This window comes from Protopterus annectens, chromosome 12.part0 (genome assembly GCF_019279795.1).
Source record: "Protopterus annectens isolate FY-2018-M chromosome 12.part0, PAN1.0, whole genome shotgun sequence".
In the NCBI taxonomy this organism is placed as follows: domain Eukaryota; kingdom Metazoa; phylum Chordata; order Ceratodontiformes; family Protopteridae; genus Protopterus; species Protopterus annectens.
Genome location: NC_056746.1, coordinates 1,503,623,674 through 1,503,645,268, shown reverse-complemented (window position 1 = coordinate 1,503,645,268; position 21,595 = coordinate 1,503,623,674). Strand labels below are relative to the sequence as shown.

At 39.4% G+C, this 21,595-nt stretch overlaps 1 protein-coding gene across 1 annotated transcript in view; it reads left to right on the top strand.

Moving 5' to 3' along the window:
• The window catches only part of LOC122817260 (zinc finger imprinted 3-like), a 327,112-nt gene extending 311,735 nt beyond the window's left edge, over positions 1-15,377 (top strand). Inside the window, exon 6 of the mRNA XM_044090476.1 lies at positions 11,518-15,377. Within this exon, the coding sequence (XP_043946411.1) occupies positions 11,518-12,500 (983 nt within the window). The 3' untranslated portion in view covers positions 12,501-15,377. The remainder of the gene's footprint in view (positions 1-11,517) is intronic.
• Positions 15,378-21,595: the final 6,218 nt, after the last annotated feature.

Here is a 21,595-nt window from a genome sequence, read left to right as displayed (position 1 = left end):
TGATAGGCTGTCTCTCCCCACTGTGACTTTGAATACATTTCACAGTAGTGATATTTATTGTACATTGTTCATAGTATTAATTGAAAACTGTTTCAGATGCTTGTAATTTATTGTATATATACATACATACATACATACATACAGACAAATATTTCAAGCACGGGCAATAATACCCTTCTAGCCTGCCAATATACCAAAATAGTCATTCCCATAATAAGTGTCCAAGTTTTTTCTTAAAATATATAGCGCTTGCTTTAAGATAATCTGGTAGTCTGTTCTATGCATCAGCTACTCTGTCAGAGAACCAACTAGTACATCTCTTATTCCTATATAATATCCTACACAGGTTGTCCAATTCTCTACTACTCTTTGATAACCCCCAAACATTCCCAGAAGTAGCTGTCTCTGAATGCTCAATATACCAGAATAAGGTCTTCTCTTAAATATTTATATGAGACACTGTACAAGTGCAGATATTTTAATATTTTGTAATAATTAAAATGTTCACATCCATGGATGCCTTTGGTATATTGCTGCTGTATTCTTTCCAATGTAATCATGCTAGTTGTCTTATAAGGGTTCTATATTGTTATCCCATTGTCTGGGTCTGATGTAACATACAAACAAGGATTTTTGTTATTTCTGATTTCCTAGCCTGTATAAATCTATAGCCGGCTTTGGGCATCAGCAACTCTGCTGTCACTGGGGGCCCCAACCACAAGTTATTTTATTTTGATATTTTGTAACATGTTTGACAAACCAACAAAAGCTAGTACAGCAGTTTTGTGTACTTAATAAATCAGGTGGGTAATAACTCTTATTTACATCTCTTTTAAAATTAAAATGCATCTCTGGTGATAGTAGCTGTGTTTTGTTAAGTAATAGTCTTCACAATTTCATAAAATTGTTTACTACTGACATAGTGCCCTTGACTTAGTTAATCCTGCTGGTGAACATTCTCTCCACTAAAACTAACATCATAGCCAGCCTTAGGCACCAGCAATACCCATGACAGTAAGGGGCCCCCTTAATCATCCATAATTATTTTGGGCCTCACAATAGCTGCTGCTGGTTAGGGAAAATGAGGAGAAAAAATATTATTAATTTCCTGATTACACTCTTTATCCAAAACAGGGTTGTGATATGGGGCTATTAGGATAAAGCCAGTATTCAGTGAATGAACTTGAACAAGGTAAGTTGAAGAGATCAGCAGACCAGAGTGGCCAGTCTCTGTGCATACTTGGAGTTTAAGAATTGATGCTTCCAATCTTCAGGGATGTTTTTCTGTTTTAGGGAGTTTTATAAATACTGGCAGAACACCAGATGCTATAACTCTCAACTCAAGAATTCTGGTTAAATCCAAAAATAATCTCAGAAAAAAAGCTCAAAATCAGGAACATTTTTAAAATAGTGCTCTAGTTCACTTAGAAGATTAATGCATTTTGTATCAACATGCATTTTTGGACAATAAATATGAAATTCCTGTAATCCTGAATGATTTACCAGCAAATCAAACTTTTTATGCGGTACAGAGTAAATTTATGAGGCAAAATCAGTAGATCTGGTGCAACCATACCAGTGTTGCACAATGTATTGCTCTTTGTTGAAATCTATGAAAAATGTGTGTGTGCATTGTGTGTTTGTGTCTCCGTTGGGTGTTGCAATGTAAGAGTCACAAGCTGGCTATAATTTGTTTGATTTTCAAGCACAAACATCATCACCATTTCCATTACACGTGTGTGGGAGGGGGCACTTGTTTGCAGTCTATTTAAAAGTAACAAGTTGACCATATTTTCTTTCACATACCATCATAAACGTAGACCTTACACATGATAGGTGGTACATTTGGTGGTTTGAGAGAAGATGGTGTGTGTGAAAGCAACTGTTTATTGCCATTGTGAGTAGCATTACCATTTCACAGAGCTTTGTTCTGGTTGAGTTCCTGGCTATATTTTTTCTGCATGGAGTCTACAACTCCGGTCTGTTCTTGTGTGCATTTATCCATGTGCTATGGTTAACCCCAGCACCTCAGAAACATGCAGCAGGTTAACTGGAGTTTTTCCAGCTTCCATGAAGGTGAATGTGCAGTCGTGTGTGAGTGAGTGAGTGAGTGAGTGAGTGAGTGAGTGAGTGAGTGAGTGAGTGAGTGAGTGAGTGAGTGTGTGTGTGTGTGTGTGTGTGTCTAAAAATATCACTGATTTTTATCAGTGCACACACATATGCACACACACACACACACACACACACACACACACACACACACATATATATGCACCCCCCCCCACAAACACAATAATGCCAATCGTATACTTAACTCTTCTGGGTGGCAATAAACAAGGCAGTTAACAAGTCATTACATTTTAAAAGTAAGGCGTAAAGTACATCACAGAACATTCAGACACTTTGAGCTTCTAGGAGTCTGGTAGGCAACACATCCCAAACTGTATAAATGGATTTTGATGTGGACTTAAGTGGTGGCCTTTGCCCTCATCCTCACCTGTTCTAAAACCATCCCTGCTCAGATGTGTATATCCAGAAGATTGCTGCAGGTCGTGTGGGGGCTGGGGGTGGTGTGGTTATTACTTGTTTAATTCTCATCACAATCAAACCTTAGAGGTATACTCAGGAGACCACTATAGCCTCTGTTGAGGATTGCAATGTAGTCATTGTTTCTTTTAGTTTTCTCACAGACCTCGGAGTTGTACAAAGAAGTTTACTTTAACTTGTGTAGGGGCAGTGTACTGTTTAGGAACAACAAAGTGGACTATATTACTGTAATCATTATTTTTTCACTTTCTTCACAACTGCACATCGGGCTTTTATGCAGGTGGTTGCCTTTGGGAGGCAGTGGTGAAGAGTGAAGAGGCATGCTAAGTATATGTATAATCACATTCTTTTGAAATACATGATTATGGCCATCTGAACCTCTGCTTTTATCCTAATCTAACACCAGAGGGATACACAGGCAGTCATTTTTTTTTTTTGGGGGGGTTGGAGTAGGGAAGCAGGCAGTATTACCAGATCGGATTTGTATATCCTCGCAGTAATTGTCTAGTTAGTTTATGAGGTACTGTTTTGTCAGGTTTGAACATTAGGTCATGCCTCTCAAGTGTACCTCATTACGAGGAACGTACCTCATTTGGGGTCTTAAAAAGTTCACGTTCCTCGAAGTTCCACATTGAACGACTCTGTCACACATTCAATGTTAGGAATTGTTTTAAGTGAAATCCATTGTAAATAGAAATGAATTATATTAATTCATTAAAAGATCTTCTTTATAAGTAAAACCAGCATATTTTAGCCATCCTTTGACCTTCCTAGTTGAAGTTGTTAGTAAGCCATTAGTATGTGTTCCACATTTTGCCCATTTGTTCCACATTATGAGGGCTAGTGTTCTTCATTCTGGAGATTGAAGGTTGAGAGCTATGCATTAAGTCTTGGACACAATTTATGTCTTCCTTGAAGGGATGCAGAGAAAAGAGAAGCTGAAAGACACCACTGAATTTCTTTCCTTAATCATAATTTATGTCTAAGCCATTATTGAATGAAAAGATTCTGTAATAAGAAAAAAACTGTAAAATGCACTTCAGAGTATGTATAAAGTCATGGCTTCTTGAAAAAGCTGAAGAGTAAGGCAAAATGTCAGAAAAGGAAGAAACTTGCAATGTGCACGATGTGGGGAGCTTGTGATGGGGGCTGGAGAACAGAGGATGCCACTGGAGAATGTGTGTGGGTGCTTGTGGAAGGGTAAAACAGTAGGGAGTATGTAGGGCACCATTTCACTTAAGTCCAGTCCTATACATACAGTTGTTAGAATTGTATCACTGTTGCAACTAAATGCTAGTAATTGCAAATACTCCTCTGTGAGATGGTAGTACACAAACCTGTCTTGATGTAAGAGCACTGTAGCTGCAGTTCAGTCTGTGCAAACTCCTCCTGGCAGCATGAACTAAATAAAGTGTTCCTTACAAAGGGTGGCAGTGATACTTAGACTGGAAGTATCCTGGGGCCCCCCACAATCCTTAATGAGTTATTTGATGTGATCACAGAAAACTCAAAGCTGGATCTATCCACATACTTAGGTCCTTAAATATACAGTATCATTTTTGCTTACATGTTATTAGTTGTTTTACTGTCAGCTGTAGTTTATCTACTCAAATCATGTTCTGTTACCAGCCTTAAAGAAATGGTTTGTCTCTGTGATAAGTTGATGGTTAAGAAATGTACAACTTCACAGAGTTCTTTACTGCTGCCTTTGTGATCATTTTTACAGGTGTAGGTGTTCAAGCATACAGAATTGATCAAATCAATGATTAAACAAATGATGTATGTATTTACTTAACTATCATCCAAAGATTAACAGCAAACATTGTCACTTTGCTGGAATTTGTTTTTTTCAATCATGTTATTTAAGCATTTTCATTTGCATTAATTTCTCCATGTTTCAAAGCTGGGTCACATGGTCCCTACTGGTGTTGAGCTTATCTTCCATTGCAGCAATTTCTAGAAAGTTATTTGTAATCTTTTTACCTAATAATAACTTCATTAAACAGAAGCTAAAGTTACATAGCTTTTTGAATCCATTGTTAAAGGTTTCTTATTTTATAGGTAGTTAATTGTACAATAGGAGAAAACTGGTGGAAGCCATTGTTGACTGCATGCCCCCTGCTCCTTGAATGCAGGTAACAGATAGGGTTGCCACCTTTCATCGTGGCTAAAACTGGATTAAAGCCACACACCCCGCATCACCAGTAATCCTGCATGTCCCACTCCCTTTCCCGCCCAATTTGTGACATCACGATGACATCACCCGGTGTGGAACGCCCTCTTTTTCCATTCCTGCTACCTGCTTTCAGCTGATTTACTATGCTTTTCTGTAAAAAAAGCATAGTAAATCAGCCGATTTACAATCTCCGATAGTCTGTTTCCTCTTTGAAACAGAATATCAACCAGAGTTGTACAGTGTTTTCCAGACTACCGGAGAATCAGTTTGATTTCCGGATAGTCTGGAAAAAAAACAGAGGGGTGGCAACTCTAGTAACAGATTGAGCCAATAAGGGCATGGCTTTATGAATATGGAAGGATAAGAATATTTGATAATCCATATGAGGTCAGGAAAAGAATGCTCATAGATTACCCACTACAGAGGTCTTTTATATAATAATGCATCATGAATAAATGAGTACATTCTCCATCCAGGATTAGTGATTAACTGTTTGATATTTGGTTTCAGAAAATATGACACACGCAGGATATATTGTAAGGTCATAGATGGTTTAACACACAGTAAGCATCTGATTTCTATCATTTGTGATAACATTATTTAGAAAAATTGAATTACTTGAATTTATGAGCTCCAGGAAGTGCACAATTTTGAGACCTGTCATAAATGGTGGGCCTGCCATGCAAACCTGACACCATCTCCTCCCTCCTCAGTACTCACAGCTGCTGTCTTCTGTCCAACTCTGCTGGGCAGAGAAGCAAACGTTTTAACCCTTTTGTGACACAGCATCTTTCTGATGTATTTATTTAATTCAGTTGATAAAAGCAGTTAGTCTTTTCTGCAGTTTTTATATCAACCTCCACTGTCTGAAAAAAAGTCCAGCATTAATACTTACCTTCATCACAGCACTGCAAGGCAGAGGAGCAAATGTTTTCACTCATTTCTGAAGCAGCATGTTTCTGAGAGAGCACAGAGAGTTGTTACTAGGTAATTATTAATGTTTAAGAAATTAATTTTAATTAATTAGTATTCATTAATTAATAAAAGCAGTCTACTGAGAACTGTCAGGTAGCTAGTCACAAAGTAATGGAGAACAGTCTCTTATGAATCCTAACTTTTGACAAACCGTGACTATTAGAGTCTTATTTCCCACTCCCAGCTCCACGAAGGTGTATTTCCAAAACATGTTTTACACTACTCAGCTGCAGTATGAGATTACAGTTGTGTAAGACATTTTTCCCTGATCCCAACCCTCATGGTTGTGTGACCATCTTTTAACCCACTGGAACTCAACTGTATGAACAAAATTTAAAATAGGTTTATTTAGCAGGGAGCAAGTTGCACTACAACTCCATGTGGGGGCAAACCCTCTGTACCCCATGAAATTATATACACTCCTGAGTCTTGCAAAGAAGAAAAAGTGAAGTACAAATCGAAAGAAATCCCTCCCAATGCATGTGCATAATTTCCTTGGAAAAGAGCAATTAGGGGGTTGAGTTTCAGGGAGCTGAAACTAACCCCTAGGAACCTCATCCATTTTACTGGTGATAAGGTATAAGAAGGATGGAGTGACATTTTGCTTTCAGAAGTAGCTGTCAAATGGTGACTGTTTTTCTTCTGTTCTTCTTTGATGAAGGAATGCTTGCACTGTCTAGAAATGGAAAGGACACTTCTGAGGAAAGACCATTGAAAGGAGTGAGCTTAATGACTATACTATATATAGAAACTAATTAAGAAATTCAGCAGAAAAAACATAATTGACAAAGTGGTTTGAAAAAGTACTCCTTTAGCAGTCTTCTTCCTCCATTGAAACCCTTGGAGTATTAAGGTTGTTCACTCTGGTTTTGCCAAAGATCCGGGAGCACATAATATAAATATTTTTGCATGTTGGAGGTTTATGTAATCTACTGCTGAGTTAGTTAATGTGAACTTATTATACAAATTTTACATCTTATCAGCGACAATGTCTGCCTTACAGTCCCTTTTATTGAACCACAGTTATGCTGAATATTGGGGGGGTGATATATCTGCATCACAAAGACTGAAGTCATCCTTTTGTAAATGTTTGCTTTAACATCTTCAGGTTTTACTTGTATTTAGAAGAATTCACATTTAGAAAGAAAAATAAACTACTCAACTACAGTGCATCAGTATTTGTGTTCCAACAGATGCGTTAGTATCACAGCAAGTAGTGCAATTTTTACAAAATTTGCATTGCTACTAAAGTCCTTTATTCTCAAATTTAATAGTTTTTACTTTTGCATTTGTAGATGCTCTGTCTAGGATTTTTATGAAGAAGGTATATAGTCAAGGCTACCATAGCAAAAACAAAGGAACTCTGAAACGTTCCTCTTAAAATGCAGGCAAATCATATTTTACAATTCCATGCAACAGATGCAAATGTCAGGGGTTTGAATTCCACAAAAATAAATAAATAATAAAAAAATGAACGTAACATAGAATTTTAATCTTTTAATCTTTTTTTTATGTAGGGTAAATGAAGCCACACATGCAAGAGGCTTTACCTCCTGCACCCACTGAATGTAATTGTCTGTAGATTACTGAACCTTGGGAAAAGGAGAAATATAATTCAGTGACCTTGTTTCAAATGAATGCATTTCACACTCAGCAGTGTTACACTTGTGGCCTTCAGTTTACCTCTCTCTTTCTCCATACTAGAGTATTTTCCCCCCTGTGTTAATTCCAACAACAACTGCATTAGTAAGTCTTTTGGAGTTATTTTTAAGAAACTGTCTCAGTGATGGGTAGCTGAAGGGACAGTGATGTATGAAGATGCAGAAAAGATGCACAGTATAAAGCAGGGGTGTCCAATCTTTTGGCTTGCCGGGGCCACACTGAGTGAACAAAAATGGTCTTGGGGCCGCATATAAAATATATCATATAGTTAACTCTTTTGCTGCCGCAGGAGACCAGAGTCAAACTCCTGGCTGTACTGTAGGTGCATTTGAACAATGAATAAATGCCTAATATTTGCCTTAAAATTTTAATTCTCGTTCTAATTCTCTAATCTAACAATTAACTCTAGCATCTTAGTTAATATATTTTTTTTATAAGTAAACAGATATTCACTACAGCACTAGCAGTTCTCACTTGGAAAACCACTCCAGCAGTCCAGCTACATAAAATGTCAACATTAGCAGTCCTACAATACTATGTTGTTGTTGTTGTTGTTTGTCTTTTGGCTTTTCCCGGTAAGGGGTCGCCACAGCGGAACTCCAGTCCGCTAATGATTGGCAGTAGATTTTTATGAAACGCCGAGGTGCAAGCTCGACGCCCAACCTTCAGCAAAGGCATACCCATTTATGCACACATATCTTTCGAACGCTACCCAACCGTGGGAGGACATGTAGACTCCACACAGAAGGCACTCCCAAGCCAAGCCGAGAATTGAACGGGAGAACCTCTTGCTGTGAGGTAACAACACTACCACCGTACCACCGTGGCATACTATAATCCACAAAAGTAAGCCAACAAATATGCAATAAAGTAAAGAATTCACATTACTGATGTAATAAAACAATTCTGAATAAGCTACAAGAGGGTCTCACCCAAACAAATAACTGGTACCAGAAACATGGCCTCAAGCTAAATGCCAAAAAATGCATCATCATCCCCTTTGAGGAGTGTGATGTCCCCACAAATTATCACATTAATAACAATGTTGTAAGCACACAATCAGTCATGAGGTGCTTGGGCACCCAGGTTGATAGAAACCTGACTTTTGACCACCACATTGTCTCCGTTGTATGGAAAGCTTTTTACATGCCCCACTTCATTAGTAAGGGTATCTCATCCAGGGACAAGGAGGTCATAACATCCCTGTATTCTTCCTTTACAAGAGCCATTATTGAGTGCAATGCCCCTTTGGGTTGTGCCTCAGCAAAACACCCTGCCAAAAGAAAGACTACAACTATTTCTGACAAAAAAGATCAAAGGACTAAGTTCACTTAGTTATGCAAACAAACTAAAAAACTTCTTGCTTTCCTCTGTCTCTCACTGGCCCCTATAAATTTCATCACTGGCTTGCTTTCCAGGCTAAGAAAGATCCAGCCTTAAGAGACGTCTTCTACCCCAGAAATAGTGGTTATAATTAAAACTCTCACTACAAAGACTACAGCCTTCACTGCAACATAAACAAACCACTTTGTATGGACAGGTTCTTGACGCAAAAACCTTCAACTTCTGTAGAAAGCTCCTCTCATTATCAAACAATGTAGTTCAGCAACACAAGTGGATGGCTGGATAGATAGCCATAAATGTACTCCTTGAGTAAGTAGCATAGCCTTCATCAAACCAGATGGAAAATCCACATACTAACCTTTTCTAACTGGATGAGTAAGATCTAACATTGGTTACTCAAGTCTACTTGCCCAAGAAGAGGGGCCTATTTAACTAAGGATTCCATTTGCAAAAATATATTCAGTTGTTGTTTGTCTTTTGGCTTTTCCCGGGTTAGGGTTCGCCACAGTGGAACTCCGGTCCGCTAATGACTGGCAGTAGATTTTCATGAACGCAAGGTGCAAGCTCGACATCCAACCTTCAACGAAGGCACGCCCATTTATGCATCCAACCACAGGGAGGACATGCTGTAATGCTGACCTTCGCTTTTGAAAAAAACAAATTCCCAGACTTTGTCAATAGCTCAAAGTGCAGAGAGGATTATTTTTTTTTTATTTATTATGTATTTATTTATTTTTGGAAAACATCTTTAAAACTGTTAAATTGATTACATACGTCTGAACCAGTGAAGCATACCTGTCAATTCCAAAAGAATTAAAGTAGCTTAATAAGAAAGTTATTTGCAAGGGTACATGGCAGTTTATATTGGAAATAAGCAGATATTAAAAAGGCTCTGTTTCTCATAATTATGCTGAAAAGTCTTCCAATGTAAATACAACCTTCTGATTTAGTATGGAACCATACCTCTCAACCTTAGAGCAAGAAATCTGGACAAAGCGAAAAATAAAAGTGGGACACCATGCTTTGAAATGATAAATGCATTAAAAATAATAAATAAAACACATTGCATCAACATCCCGCAACTTCCTACCTGCAAACAACCACAGAGCTTTCACTGAAACTAGGGCTGCTTATTTCCCCAGAATGACAGCTATCCCTAATTAAGTCTAATGATATACAATCTACCAAGATCTGGACTACCTGAAATAAATGAAATTATGGCCTGTAAATTGCAAGTGCACTTTGTTTAATTAAACTATATTTCTAAGCCCACTTACTGTATTTTTTCAATAACATCCCAATATCCATTTCCAGGTCACTTTACAAGACATTGGCAGTGGTAGACTCTCATCCTTCAGAACCCCACAGGCCCACACTAATACTGCTAGCATTGTCCATTAAATGTAAATATCCATCCACTGTAAATGGCAAGAAGCTATGTCTTACAGAATCTACTTTTGGCATGCCTGGTACCCAAGTATCAGGTTTTGAAACAAAGAAACATTCTTCACAGTCCGTAAGTCTCTTGTCTTTAATAATCATCTACTGTTGCAGCACTCCCAACACATAAGCACACACATGCACAGTAAAACCCCCAACATTTAAAAAAATGACATTGTGCCCACCTGATTTGCCAGTATTGATCCACCAAAGCTATGCTTACTGTTGTCCAATATGCCACTGCTTAGAACCCACCAATGACAAAACAGTACTGAGTGCTGTTTTGTTTGTCAGAAAAAACAATACAACTTTATATGCTACAGTCCCACACAGTCAGTCCACTACTGACCCATTAACCCTAGGCTGCTGTCTCATTCTTACTCCCTGGAACTGCATTACCTTGGATGACTACTTTTATTTCCTAAGCAAAAGACACAACTTGGAACATTAGGCAAAAATCCAGACATTCTTCGAAAATCCATACAGTTGAGAGGTATGATTTCATGTTCAATACAACATTCTCCCTGTCAGGAAAGCCACAATTTAATGAAAGTGTACTTTTAATATACAGTATATTTGTGAGCTAACTTGTTTGTGTTCAGTAGGTAGACTGATCATCGTTAGCCTCTTTGTGCATGTGTGTCTCTCTCTGTCTCGCACACATACACACACACTCTCTTCTTCTACTTTCACTCACACAAACATTCTGCTTTCATGCATGTACTCATTCACTCACTCCGTACTTACCTATTAACACAGGTAAGTGCTGTCCCTTTCAAAGGCAATGGTGGCAAATCCATACATGAGTCCCTCTTCAGCGAGAACATACACTGATTCTTTGGTGCAACATAATGGCGTAAACACACTGACCCTTTTTGGTGCAAAAACAAAACTAGAAGGGTGCTTTGGTGCATGCGCACACCGACATTAAGAGTTACAGGAGTGAAAAACACACAAAAAAAAGTGTTTTGGGGCATCCATGGAAGAGCTCTGAGGGCCGCATGTTGGATATGTCTGGTATAAAGGGTGGTGAACAGGCTGGATAAGTTGACAGAAATTAAACAAAAATATATAAATAGGTGTAAATATAGACAACTTGGAATGTATGGAAATCATTAAGGCATAGTCTGAGAAGTAACTTGTGTTATTAAAGCATAGCCTAGTTTAATAAACTGCATGCTGCTGCAAAATTGTGTATACCTTCTGTATATGTAAATATTATGCAGTTAAACTCCTTGTTCACAAATTTAGAAAATAAAGAAGATGCATGTGTGTGACTTTAAGACCGTTGTTAAAGCAGTTCTGATATTTAAGTTGTTTTGTGGTACATATTCATGTTGTCGTCACCATTTTCTAATCTCCGTTATCTTTAGTTGACAGGTCTGTGAGTCACAGCGCAATTCAGTCTCTTCAAACAACAGTCCAGAATTTTCTAAACTCTAAATTTGCCAAGGATTCTCCGGGTAAAATGCAAATGCATGACGATAAGCCATATAAATGTGGTAAATGTGGAGGTAGTTTTGCATTTAAATTTATCCTTAAACTGCATCACAGAACCCACTGTGGAGAAAAACTCCACATATGCTCCAGATGTGGTAAGACATTTACACGGAAAAGTAACTGTGCAGCTCACGAGAGACTACATACTGGAGAGAAACCACATAAATGTTCCTTGTGTGATAAAAGTTTTATACTGAAAAGTTACCTTTCAGTACATGAGAAAAAGCATATTATAGAAAAACCACATAAATGTGCCACATGTGGAAAAAGCTATACACAAAGGAGTTCCCTCACAGTTCATGAAAAAATACATACTGGAGAGAAGCCATTTGTATGTGGCACATGTAACAAAAGTTTTATACAAAAGAGTGCCCTTTCAGTACATGAAAAAATACACAGTGGGGAGAAACCATATAAGTGTGGCACATGTGACAGGAGTTTTACACAAAAGATTTCCCTCTCATTGCATGAGAAAATACACACTGGTGATAAGCCATATAAATGTGATTCATGTGACAAAAGATTTAGGCAGAAGGGTACTCTCACAAAGCACGAGAAAATACACACTGGTGATAAGCCATATAAATGTGATTCGTGTGACAAGAGATTTACACAGAAAAGTACTCTATCAAAACATGAAAAAACACATCTTGAAGTAGAGCCTTACCAGTGTACTTTATGTGATAAGAATTTTAAAAGGAAGAACCTGCTTTCAATGCACGAGAAAATACACACAAGAGAAAAGCCTCATAAATGTGCTACATGTGAAAAGAATATAAACAAGGATCATTTCTCACTGCATGAGAAGATAGACAAATGGGTACATGAACCGCAAAGAATTTCATTAAATAAGTGATGATTGCTTGAATGACCCAGTGCTAACCATTATGACAGTGGAAGATAAAAAAAATCAGATATTACAGCTGAGATAAAAGAAATGGACAGATATAGTGATAACAGCTGAAATACCATAACATGTCAGAGCATGCAAGCAGAAGCCAAAGCAGCTCGTCACAAAGATGCACTTTGTTCAGTAGTACATGTAACAACTGGACTTATAAAATGACCTTTCAGGCATAACTGGGCTTCTCACAGGAACTTGTAAGCCAATGGGAACTGCAGAAGGAGCCAGTTCTGGGTATGCATTGGGTGCTGAGAAAACAACTTTCAGTCACCATTAAGGAAATAAGTACTAATCTTAAAATACAAATTAAATATTTTAAACATTTTGAGAAATTAGATTAGAAAAAAGCCAGCTATGTAAATGTGGCAAGATTTTTACAGAGGTTAATATTTTAACTTATATGAAAAAGCAAACTAGGAAGCAGAATATAAAGCAAAATACCAGGAATAAGAAAATGTGTGTATTCATTTCTGGGAAATAAAAGGCTCTGCAGCACAACAGTAACACAAGAGCAGTAATTGTAAGGAATATGTCAGAACCCTGAAACTAATTCTGAAAACCATTTTGGCATATAGGAATAAAGTTTAAGCTGCACGTCCTCGTTATTTTGAATTATTGTGGTGTAACTGACTGTCAGTTTTGGTATTCACAGCTTTTCAAAGGACCGTTCCATTAAGTTTTGCTAACTTCCCCCAAGGTTGTACGACTGCAGAGGATATTATATTAAGTAACGAGGTGTCCCATGTATGAGTGTGTGAGACAGTGCCCCACTTCATCCAGGGCTGGTAATTTACATTTATTTGCCGTACTTTTTTGATGAATTGTCGTGCTAATGGATCAGGAATCACAGAACCGTACTATAACGATAATTGATTATCATAAGTATTGTTGGATCTGTTAGATAAAAAAAAACAAGGAAACTTCTTCATGCCAATTGTAAGATATGTAAAATCTTTACATGGCAGAACTATATATGCTAATGTCTGAGGGAAGGACGCTCCTCATTGATTATATCTGCGCATTCACAGTAATGGGACTGACTATATTATTTCCTGATATCCACAGATCCTAACATACCAGAAATTCTGAATTGTAAAGAAAACGATCACGGGATGGCGTTCATTCTTATTTTAACAGAAACATTTCAAAAGAAAGCAAAGATGGAAATTAAACCAGCAGTGGAGAAGAAACCAAAAGCAGCAAAAAGTGAAAAAAGGACTGAAATCAGGAGAAAAGATATTTGGTAACATACAAATGTAACACATACAACCACATGTTGATCAAAACCTGGCACTTGAAAGTTTACTGAAAACAGTATTTTACAATTAAAAGAAGAAAAGCTTACAGTAGTACTTCAGGATACTTGACTGTGAGAAGGTGTTTAACAAAATCTGTAGAAAAAAAAACAAAATGGGAGATGCAGACAAATTCAGAACACTGAATGCAGAGGCAGAAATATTTGTATGTGTTGCAGCCAGCTGTGAAATACCTATGTCTGATGGTCATTTATACTGAAAAACACAATAGCATGGCAATGGTGAGACACTGGGTACTGTTAACAGTACCCTAAGTGCATGTAGCTGAATATCAGTGTAAAAAGAGAACACATGGATTTACTAAGAAAATGAAGAATTTATGACCATGTGAGATTATTTAGTAACAGTTGCTAAAGCAGAAGCAACAAAACTGTATAGTGCAGTTGAAGACAGAAGTACAAATATGGTACTTTTAATAGTCACCCCTTAGTGACTAGTGCCTTACATTTTTAAAATGATAAAACGCTATCACATGCAAACAGGCACCAAAGTGTAATGCAAAAAATGTTACAATACAAGTGGTCCTTTGGAACAACTGGACAAATGAAAAATGAATGTTCAGAAACATTTAAATATGATGCCAGTACTTTGTAAAATTGTTATCAGTATTAACACATGGATGGCATTTGTAGTATATTCAGTATATGGGGGAGCAATTTCAAATAAGTTGTCTTTCACTAGTAATGCATATTTATTTGTCACCGATGCAATTAAAACAGCAGTTCTAATTTGCTATATGTGCTATAGCTGATGAATGTATTGAGTTGTTTAAAATTATGGTAAGGCCAGTACTGAGTTCATTTCTACTTTTTGTTTCTACAGCAAAACAGATCTGATGCAGTTAGTATCTTAGAAGAAATTTAACAAAAAGACTCCCAGAGTTATGAAAACTGTCATACCCAAGTAGACATCACCTATTAAATTTGTATAGTCAGTCACTACAGGCTAATCAGATATGAGCAAATAATTGGCTTTAAAGCATTTTATCAGGCATGCAAACTAGTTCTTCTGGCTTTTGAACAAGCAGTCATGTCGGAAACATACAAAAGAGGCACAAACTCATAATACAGCAAAACATTTGATAAAAAGTTCCTCTTTCTTTAATATCAAGTCAGACCTTGCAGATGTTGAAAAGCAACTTAGATCACTAAATGGAGCAAAAGAGAATTTGAAGCATCATTCCAAAATGTTTTGTAGGTCTAGAATCTGTGGTCATTGTCATTGCATGTGGCCCAGATAGATCACTACTGAGAAACATCTAAGACTGAAACAGTACAGCTGTCATAAACTTTAAAATTTTTCTGAGTTATGAATCTGTTCCTTTTCTGCCATGCCATTAACAAACCCTAAATGTCAGGTATTTAAATGTGAGAAGCCTTATAAATGTGCCCTAAAATCAGATTATTCAAAGTCTTAAACATTATTGGCTTTTCTTTGAGCTTGCATATGTGAAAGAAGTGCAAGTCACTGAATAGCATCCATCCACAATCCCTTTTTTCCAGATGTTCTTAGTGTTTCACTGTTGCACTCATTACATTTGGGTTATCTGCTTGCAGGTAGCCCTCAGTTGGCCTGATTGACAAAGTCTTGGGTCCTGCGTTGGTTGCTGTCCCTTCTTCTATGACGTTCGGTCGTCAGGGGTATAAAACATAGAGCCGACGCCATTACATCAGTCTTTCTTGCCATGCGGTGCCCGAAGCTGAAGCAGTTCACAAGTGCCGATCGGCCAACTCCTGAAATTTTTGTTTTCGAGTTTCAGAACCAAAGTCTTCAACTAAAAGCTAAATACCCCATTGGGGAAACTTTTTCTTGCTCTTATCCGATGTCAGTAAAAGTAAATAATTGCATTACTTGTGGAAAGTAAATACCTCATAAAGATTTTAATTCGTACTGTATTCCTTGCCTAGGCCCTGACTACGACGTACCTCGCTGTCAGTTTCAGAACCAAAGTCTTCAACTAAAAGCTAAATACCCCATTGGGGAAACTTTTTCTTGCTGTTATCCGATGTCAGTAAAAGTAAATAATTGCATTACTTGTGGAAAGTAAATACCTCATAAAGATTTTAATTCGTACTGTATTCCTTGCCTAGGCCCTGACTACGACGTACCTCGCTGTCAGTTTTGTGCCTTATTTAAACCACGAACTATCTATCGTCAGTATATTTAAGCTTCTAAATATATCGGTGCTCAATTCAATTATCCTGATATGTCTTCGGTCAGCCTTCCGACTACCAACATTCCGAAAAAACGCAAAGATAAAGACAGAGACAGGCCGCATAGGTCAAAAACTGCCAACGACGCTTCTCCTAAGTCAGTCGCCACTTCGCAGATGTCTCTACCTTGGATGGGTCTGGAGCCGCTGTGCAGGCACCAGCTTCTGAGGGTGTATTCAGGCCTACTGACTTGCATATTAAACTGACGCCATCTTCTTCTTCAAGGCCTAAATCTCGAACCATGCCTAAAAAACGGACGCCCAGACCACACGGTCAGGCCTCTATGCCTAAAAAACAGATGATAAGAATGGCTGAAGACCTTACTACTTTAATCAGCGGAAGCCAGCCTTCCCCCTCTAAGAGACCTAGGACTGAGTTTGTTTATATGATACTTCTGACCTGGATTCTGAAATTTACCCTTATCTACCTATGAGGATTCTGATTCTGAGGACTCCATTCCCTCTGCTTCCCCCCCAGAGGATTTATCTTTTGGTGAAACCTTGCATACTCTCAGGGAGCATTTTCGTTCCAGTTTTGCACACGGGGTCAGGATATCACATCAACAGTGGCAATCGTATAGCAACAATATCCATACTGCCAGGTAGACGGCACTGCTGCTGTTGACTTTCTATATCAAACAAATCCATACACACACACACACACACACACACGGCCTGTTTAGAGTGTCTAATCCACTTACTAGATCTTTGGAATGTGGGAAGGAACTGGAGCACCTAGGAAAAACCCACAAGAACAAAGAGAGTTAATATTGCACCATTTATGAAAGTTTTTATTTATCACAAATATTGGCTATTAAGTAAAGTCTTAAAGATAAAGCATAACCCCTCTGTCCTCCCTATCAGTAAATCAGGACACCCCCAATACCCCCCCCTATCTCTTGGGAACAGGTCATCATTGCCCTCTCAAAGCTAAAAATTACAGCCTCCATGGGACCCGATAACATCCCAGGCTGCATCCTACATGAACTTGCAGCACCATTGGGCACCCTATTCAACTTTGTTCCAGCTGAGTGGAGGACAGCCACTGTCATCCCTTTACACAAAGGTGGAGTGCCCACTGATCTGGGAAATTATAGACCCATCAGCCTAAGTAGCTTGATCAGCAAGGCCATGGAACAGATAATCATGGGCATGGATCTCATTAACAGGGACACTGGCAACCTCCAAACACTCTACCCCACACAGTTTGCCTTTGACATTATTCCCCACTCTGGCATAATAAATAAATTCTCTCAACTAGGCATCAATCCATATGTTACCAGACGGGTAGCAAACTGGTTCAGTGATAGAACTCACCTAATCAAAACAGAGGAAGCCACCTCAAGCAGTAGACCCGTAACAAGCAGCATACCCCAGAGATCAGAGTTGGGGGGCCTCTGTTATTTGGGATATACTTCTCTGAGGTGCAGGCCAAAACCAGTGGGCTATGGCTGACCAGCTTTGCTGATGACGGCAAGCTGGGCACAGTCATCGGTTCCCCAAGAGATGTGGCTGTTGTCCAAGAGGGTCTCACCCAAACAAATGCCAAAAAATGCATCATCATCCCCTTTAGGGAGAGTGACGCCCCACATATTATCACATTAATAACAATGTCCTAAGCATGCAATCAGTTGTGAGGGATTTGGGCATCCAGGTTGATAGCTACCCGACTTTTGACCACCATGTTGCTTCTGTTGTACAGAAAGCTTTCTACATGGCCCACCTCATAAGTAAGGGTATCTCATCCAGGGACAAGGAGGTCATAATATCCCTGTATTTTTCCCTTATAAGGCCAATTATTGAATACAATGCCCCTTAGGTGTGTACCTCGCAAAGCAGCCCCCTTTGGCATGTACCTCGCAAAGCACATGCAGCAGCTGGAGAGACCACACAGGTTCCTCACCAGGAGAACCAGGGCTTCAAACATCTACCCTACACAGACAGGCTAAAAGCCCTGTCCCTCTTCTCAGTTTCATACAGACTCCTCATAATTGACCTCTGTTTGGCATACAAAGCAATCTCAGATCCCACCTTGATGGGACTGCTGCATATCCGCAAGTCAAGCTCCACTTGAGTAACGCGTGACCTCAACCTGGTCTGTGACATCAACAGGACTTGTTTGTGGGACAGATTTGTGTGCCAGAAACTCCCCCATCTGTGGAATAGACTCCCTCTCCATGTTAAGCAGAGTACCTCATTATCCCTTTTTAAGCGCAACCTGAATAACTGGATGGGGAAACAGAAAATACACCCCTGGGATTCCAACTGTGTCCCTGATGGACAGAGGCTTTGGGTGCTGACTTGTCTACACATGGGCTAAACTCTTGGCTAGGCTTATAAGGGCCTCAGGGCCAATAGCCTAGTAACTTCCTACGATCCTAAAATAAAATTATCTTCAGTAGAAGCAAAACAGGGACATTTAAATATTTACAGATTATCCCTATATTTCTGTTTGTACCAAAAAATTATTAGAAGCATTAATGGCAGTTTATATTACAACTTTTTCCTAACTTTCACATCAAAATACTTGTATATTGTTCTTTTCTTGATAACAATCTATTTGGCAGACCCTACCTGTTGGATAGTGGCTCAGAAGCCGTTTTAAGAACCTTGTTGTCATGGAAATGCATTTCAGTGGTAGAACTAACAGAATGTGGAATTGACAGCAGCATGTCCAGCACTACTTAAACACATGTAGTGCTTTTAAAATGAACAGGCAGAACATAAATGCATGGATGATTAAACTGCATGTACTGTCCCAGTTGCTTAGAAAAATGATGTAATAGAGTTTCTGCAAGCAATACCAGATTCTAACCAATAGCTCCACGTTTTGAGAACAGAATTTTTCAAGTACATGAAAGCATGTGCATTTTAATATTACACGGGCAGTTTCAAGTGAAATTACCTTCTTATCAACACATAAATATCTTTCTCATCTCTCTATTATAATGTCATTCCCAGCCAAGAGAAGAAATACTCTGTTGAAAATAATTAATTAAGAATAAAAAATTCCAAGCAGTCACTGTATAAAACCACCTCCTTTATTGAAAGCGTTAAAAGATTGAGGGGTTTCATCCTATAAAAATAGGACTTCTTCATAATCAAATCTTCCAGCTATACATTCAAAAATGTAATAATTAATTAACTGAATGAAGACAATTGCCCAGCCTTAAAGGAGCAGTACTCTACGAATACAGAAGTATAAAACCCATTGGTTTTGATATAAATGTCAAACCTTTTTCTTTACAAAGACAGAAACCAGATATAAAAATCAAGGATATATAAGAAAAATGTTTGAAATATTATAGTCTAAACTTTTAATTAAAACTTGTTCTCACATTTAAAACAGGTTGCAGCAAAATATATTCATTTAATCCAGGAAATTTTGAGTCATGCAATCTAAGCTGCCATTTCATATGTTCTTTGTGTTTCACTGTTGCAGTCCTTATCCGGCTCCCAGTAGCCCTCAGTTGGCCCGAATACCAGAGTCCTCGGTATATGATGTCGGCTGCCGCCGGTTGTAAAACTGATGTCAGAACGTCCGGTATAAAGGGAGGCAGCCAACTCCATTTCCTCAGTCTCTCTTGCCGCGGAGCCCGAAGCAGATGCAATTCGCACTAGTGCCGGTCGGCCATTTACCTTCTTTTTGCTTTCTGACTACCAAGTTGAAGATGCCTTCAGATAAGTACTCCGTTGGGGATCCTCTTTTCTTGCTTTAACGAATGTCAGATAAAATGAATAACTGTCTTGCCTGTGGAAAACAGATTCCGCACCGTGGTTTTCATTCCTATTGTATAACTTGTTTTGGTTTGAGCACAACGTCCCTAACTGCGATCTCTGTGCTTCCTTTAATCCACGTACCATATGCCGTAGAGCTAAGATTTTGTATAAGTATTTCGGAGTCTGGCCTAAGTTCATCGGTATGGCGTCTTCTGGTCTTCCGACTTCAGATATACCTAGGAAACGCAAAGACATGGACTGTGACAGGTCTAGGGTTAAATCTGTTGACAACGCACCAGTGAAATTGGTCGTCAGCACAGCGGTAGTCAGTGAGGTGCTTTTGTAGCCCCTGCAGTCCGCAGATTTTCAGCCACAGGCCTCTGCTGAGACCTTTACGGAGTCCTCCATGCCACAGGCTGCTATTTTGTCTTCAGACCCTCCGCCTGTCACTGCCTCACATGGGTCTGGAGCCGCTATGCAGGCACCAGCTTCTGATGCCTCTTCTTTTCAACATGAGGCCAGAACCAGACGGACTACCTTAGTTCAGACTTCTGCAGTTACTAGGCCTCCTGAGTCCCTCTGGAGTGTTAGCAAACCTTACAGCCGCAAACCTACTCACAAGCAGGTGTCGGCCTCCCCTCCTGTGTCTCGGTCCCAGTTGGTAAAGATGGCTGGGGATCTTCTTTCCCTGATTAGGGGCTTTCATCCCTCCCCTTCCAAGAGGGCTAGGGAATTGTCTCCTGATGTTTTGTCTGTCTCGGATTCTGAGGTTTCCAGTATTTCTGCTGGTGAAGAAGGAAATTCTCAACTTATTTCTGGCTTGGAGGATTCTGATGCTGAGGACTCTTTCCCTTCTGCCTCCCAGAAGATTTTTCCTTTGGGGATACTTTGAATACTCTTAGGGAGCACTTTAAATGGGAATGCCAGGATTTCCCTCGGTCTAAGAAAAGAATCAGGGAATTTTTGGATTTGCCACAGCATAAGCCTCTGGCTATACCTCCAGATGTCCTTCAAGGATGCATCTGCAGTCCTAACATATGGGTTGTCCTGCCTCAGGCAGCCCTTCGGTCGGCCGGATTCCAAAGTCTGGGTCTGGCCTCGGCTGATGTCGCACTTCACCCGACGTCATAGCTGCTGTTTATTGGGTATAAAGGCATCAGCCGATGCCATTTTCCTCAGTCTTTCTTGCCGCGTGGTGCCCGAAGCAGAAGCTGTTCGCAAGTGCTGGTCGGTCAGATCCAGAGATTTCTACTACCGAAGACTTCTAAAAAGCTAAGTACCCCGTTGGGGACTCTTTCTTGCCTCAGCCGATGTCAGACAAAGTAAATAATTGTTTAACTTGTGGGAAACAAATACCTCATAAGGATTTCCACTCTTACTGCCTTCCTTGCTTAGGCCCAGACCACGACATATCAGCTTGTCTAGCCTGTGCTTCCTTCAACCGATGGACACTTAGACGTCGGTCGGAGTTTGCAGAGGAGTTTTGTGGTCCCGCTTTTGCATACAAAATGCCGTCGGATACTCCGACTACTCAATTAGCTAAAAAGCGCAAGGAAAAGGACAGACACTCGCAGCCCGCAGTTTCGGCTGAAACCACGGTTAGGCCAACCGCGAGTGTCTCGGTTTCGGCTGAAACCGAGCCCCCGGTTCTTCCTTCGGCCGAAAGCATGCCTCCGATAGCCGAGGCCTCACAGAGCATGGCTGAATCTGCTACTGAATTTACTGCTACAGAAGCAGGCACCCAGGATTTGTCAGACACTATTCCTTTAGACATATCTAGCCCTGCACGTGGGGCTGCT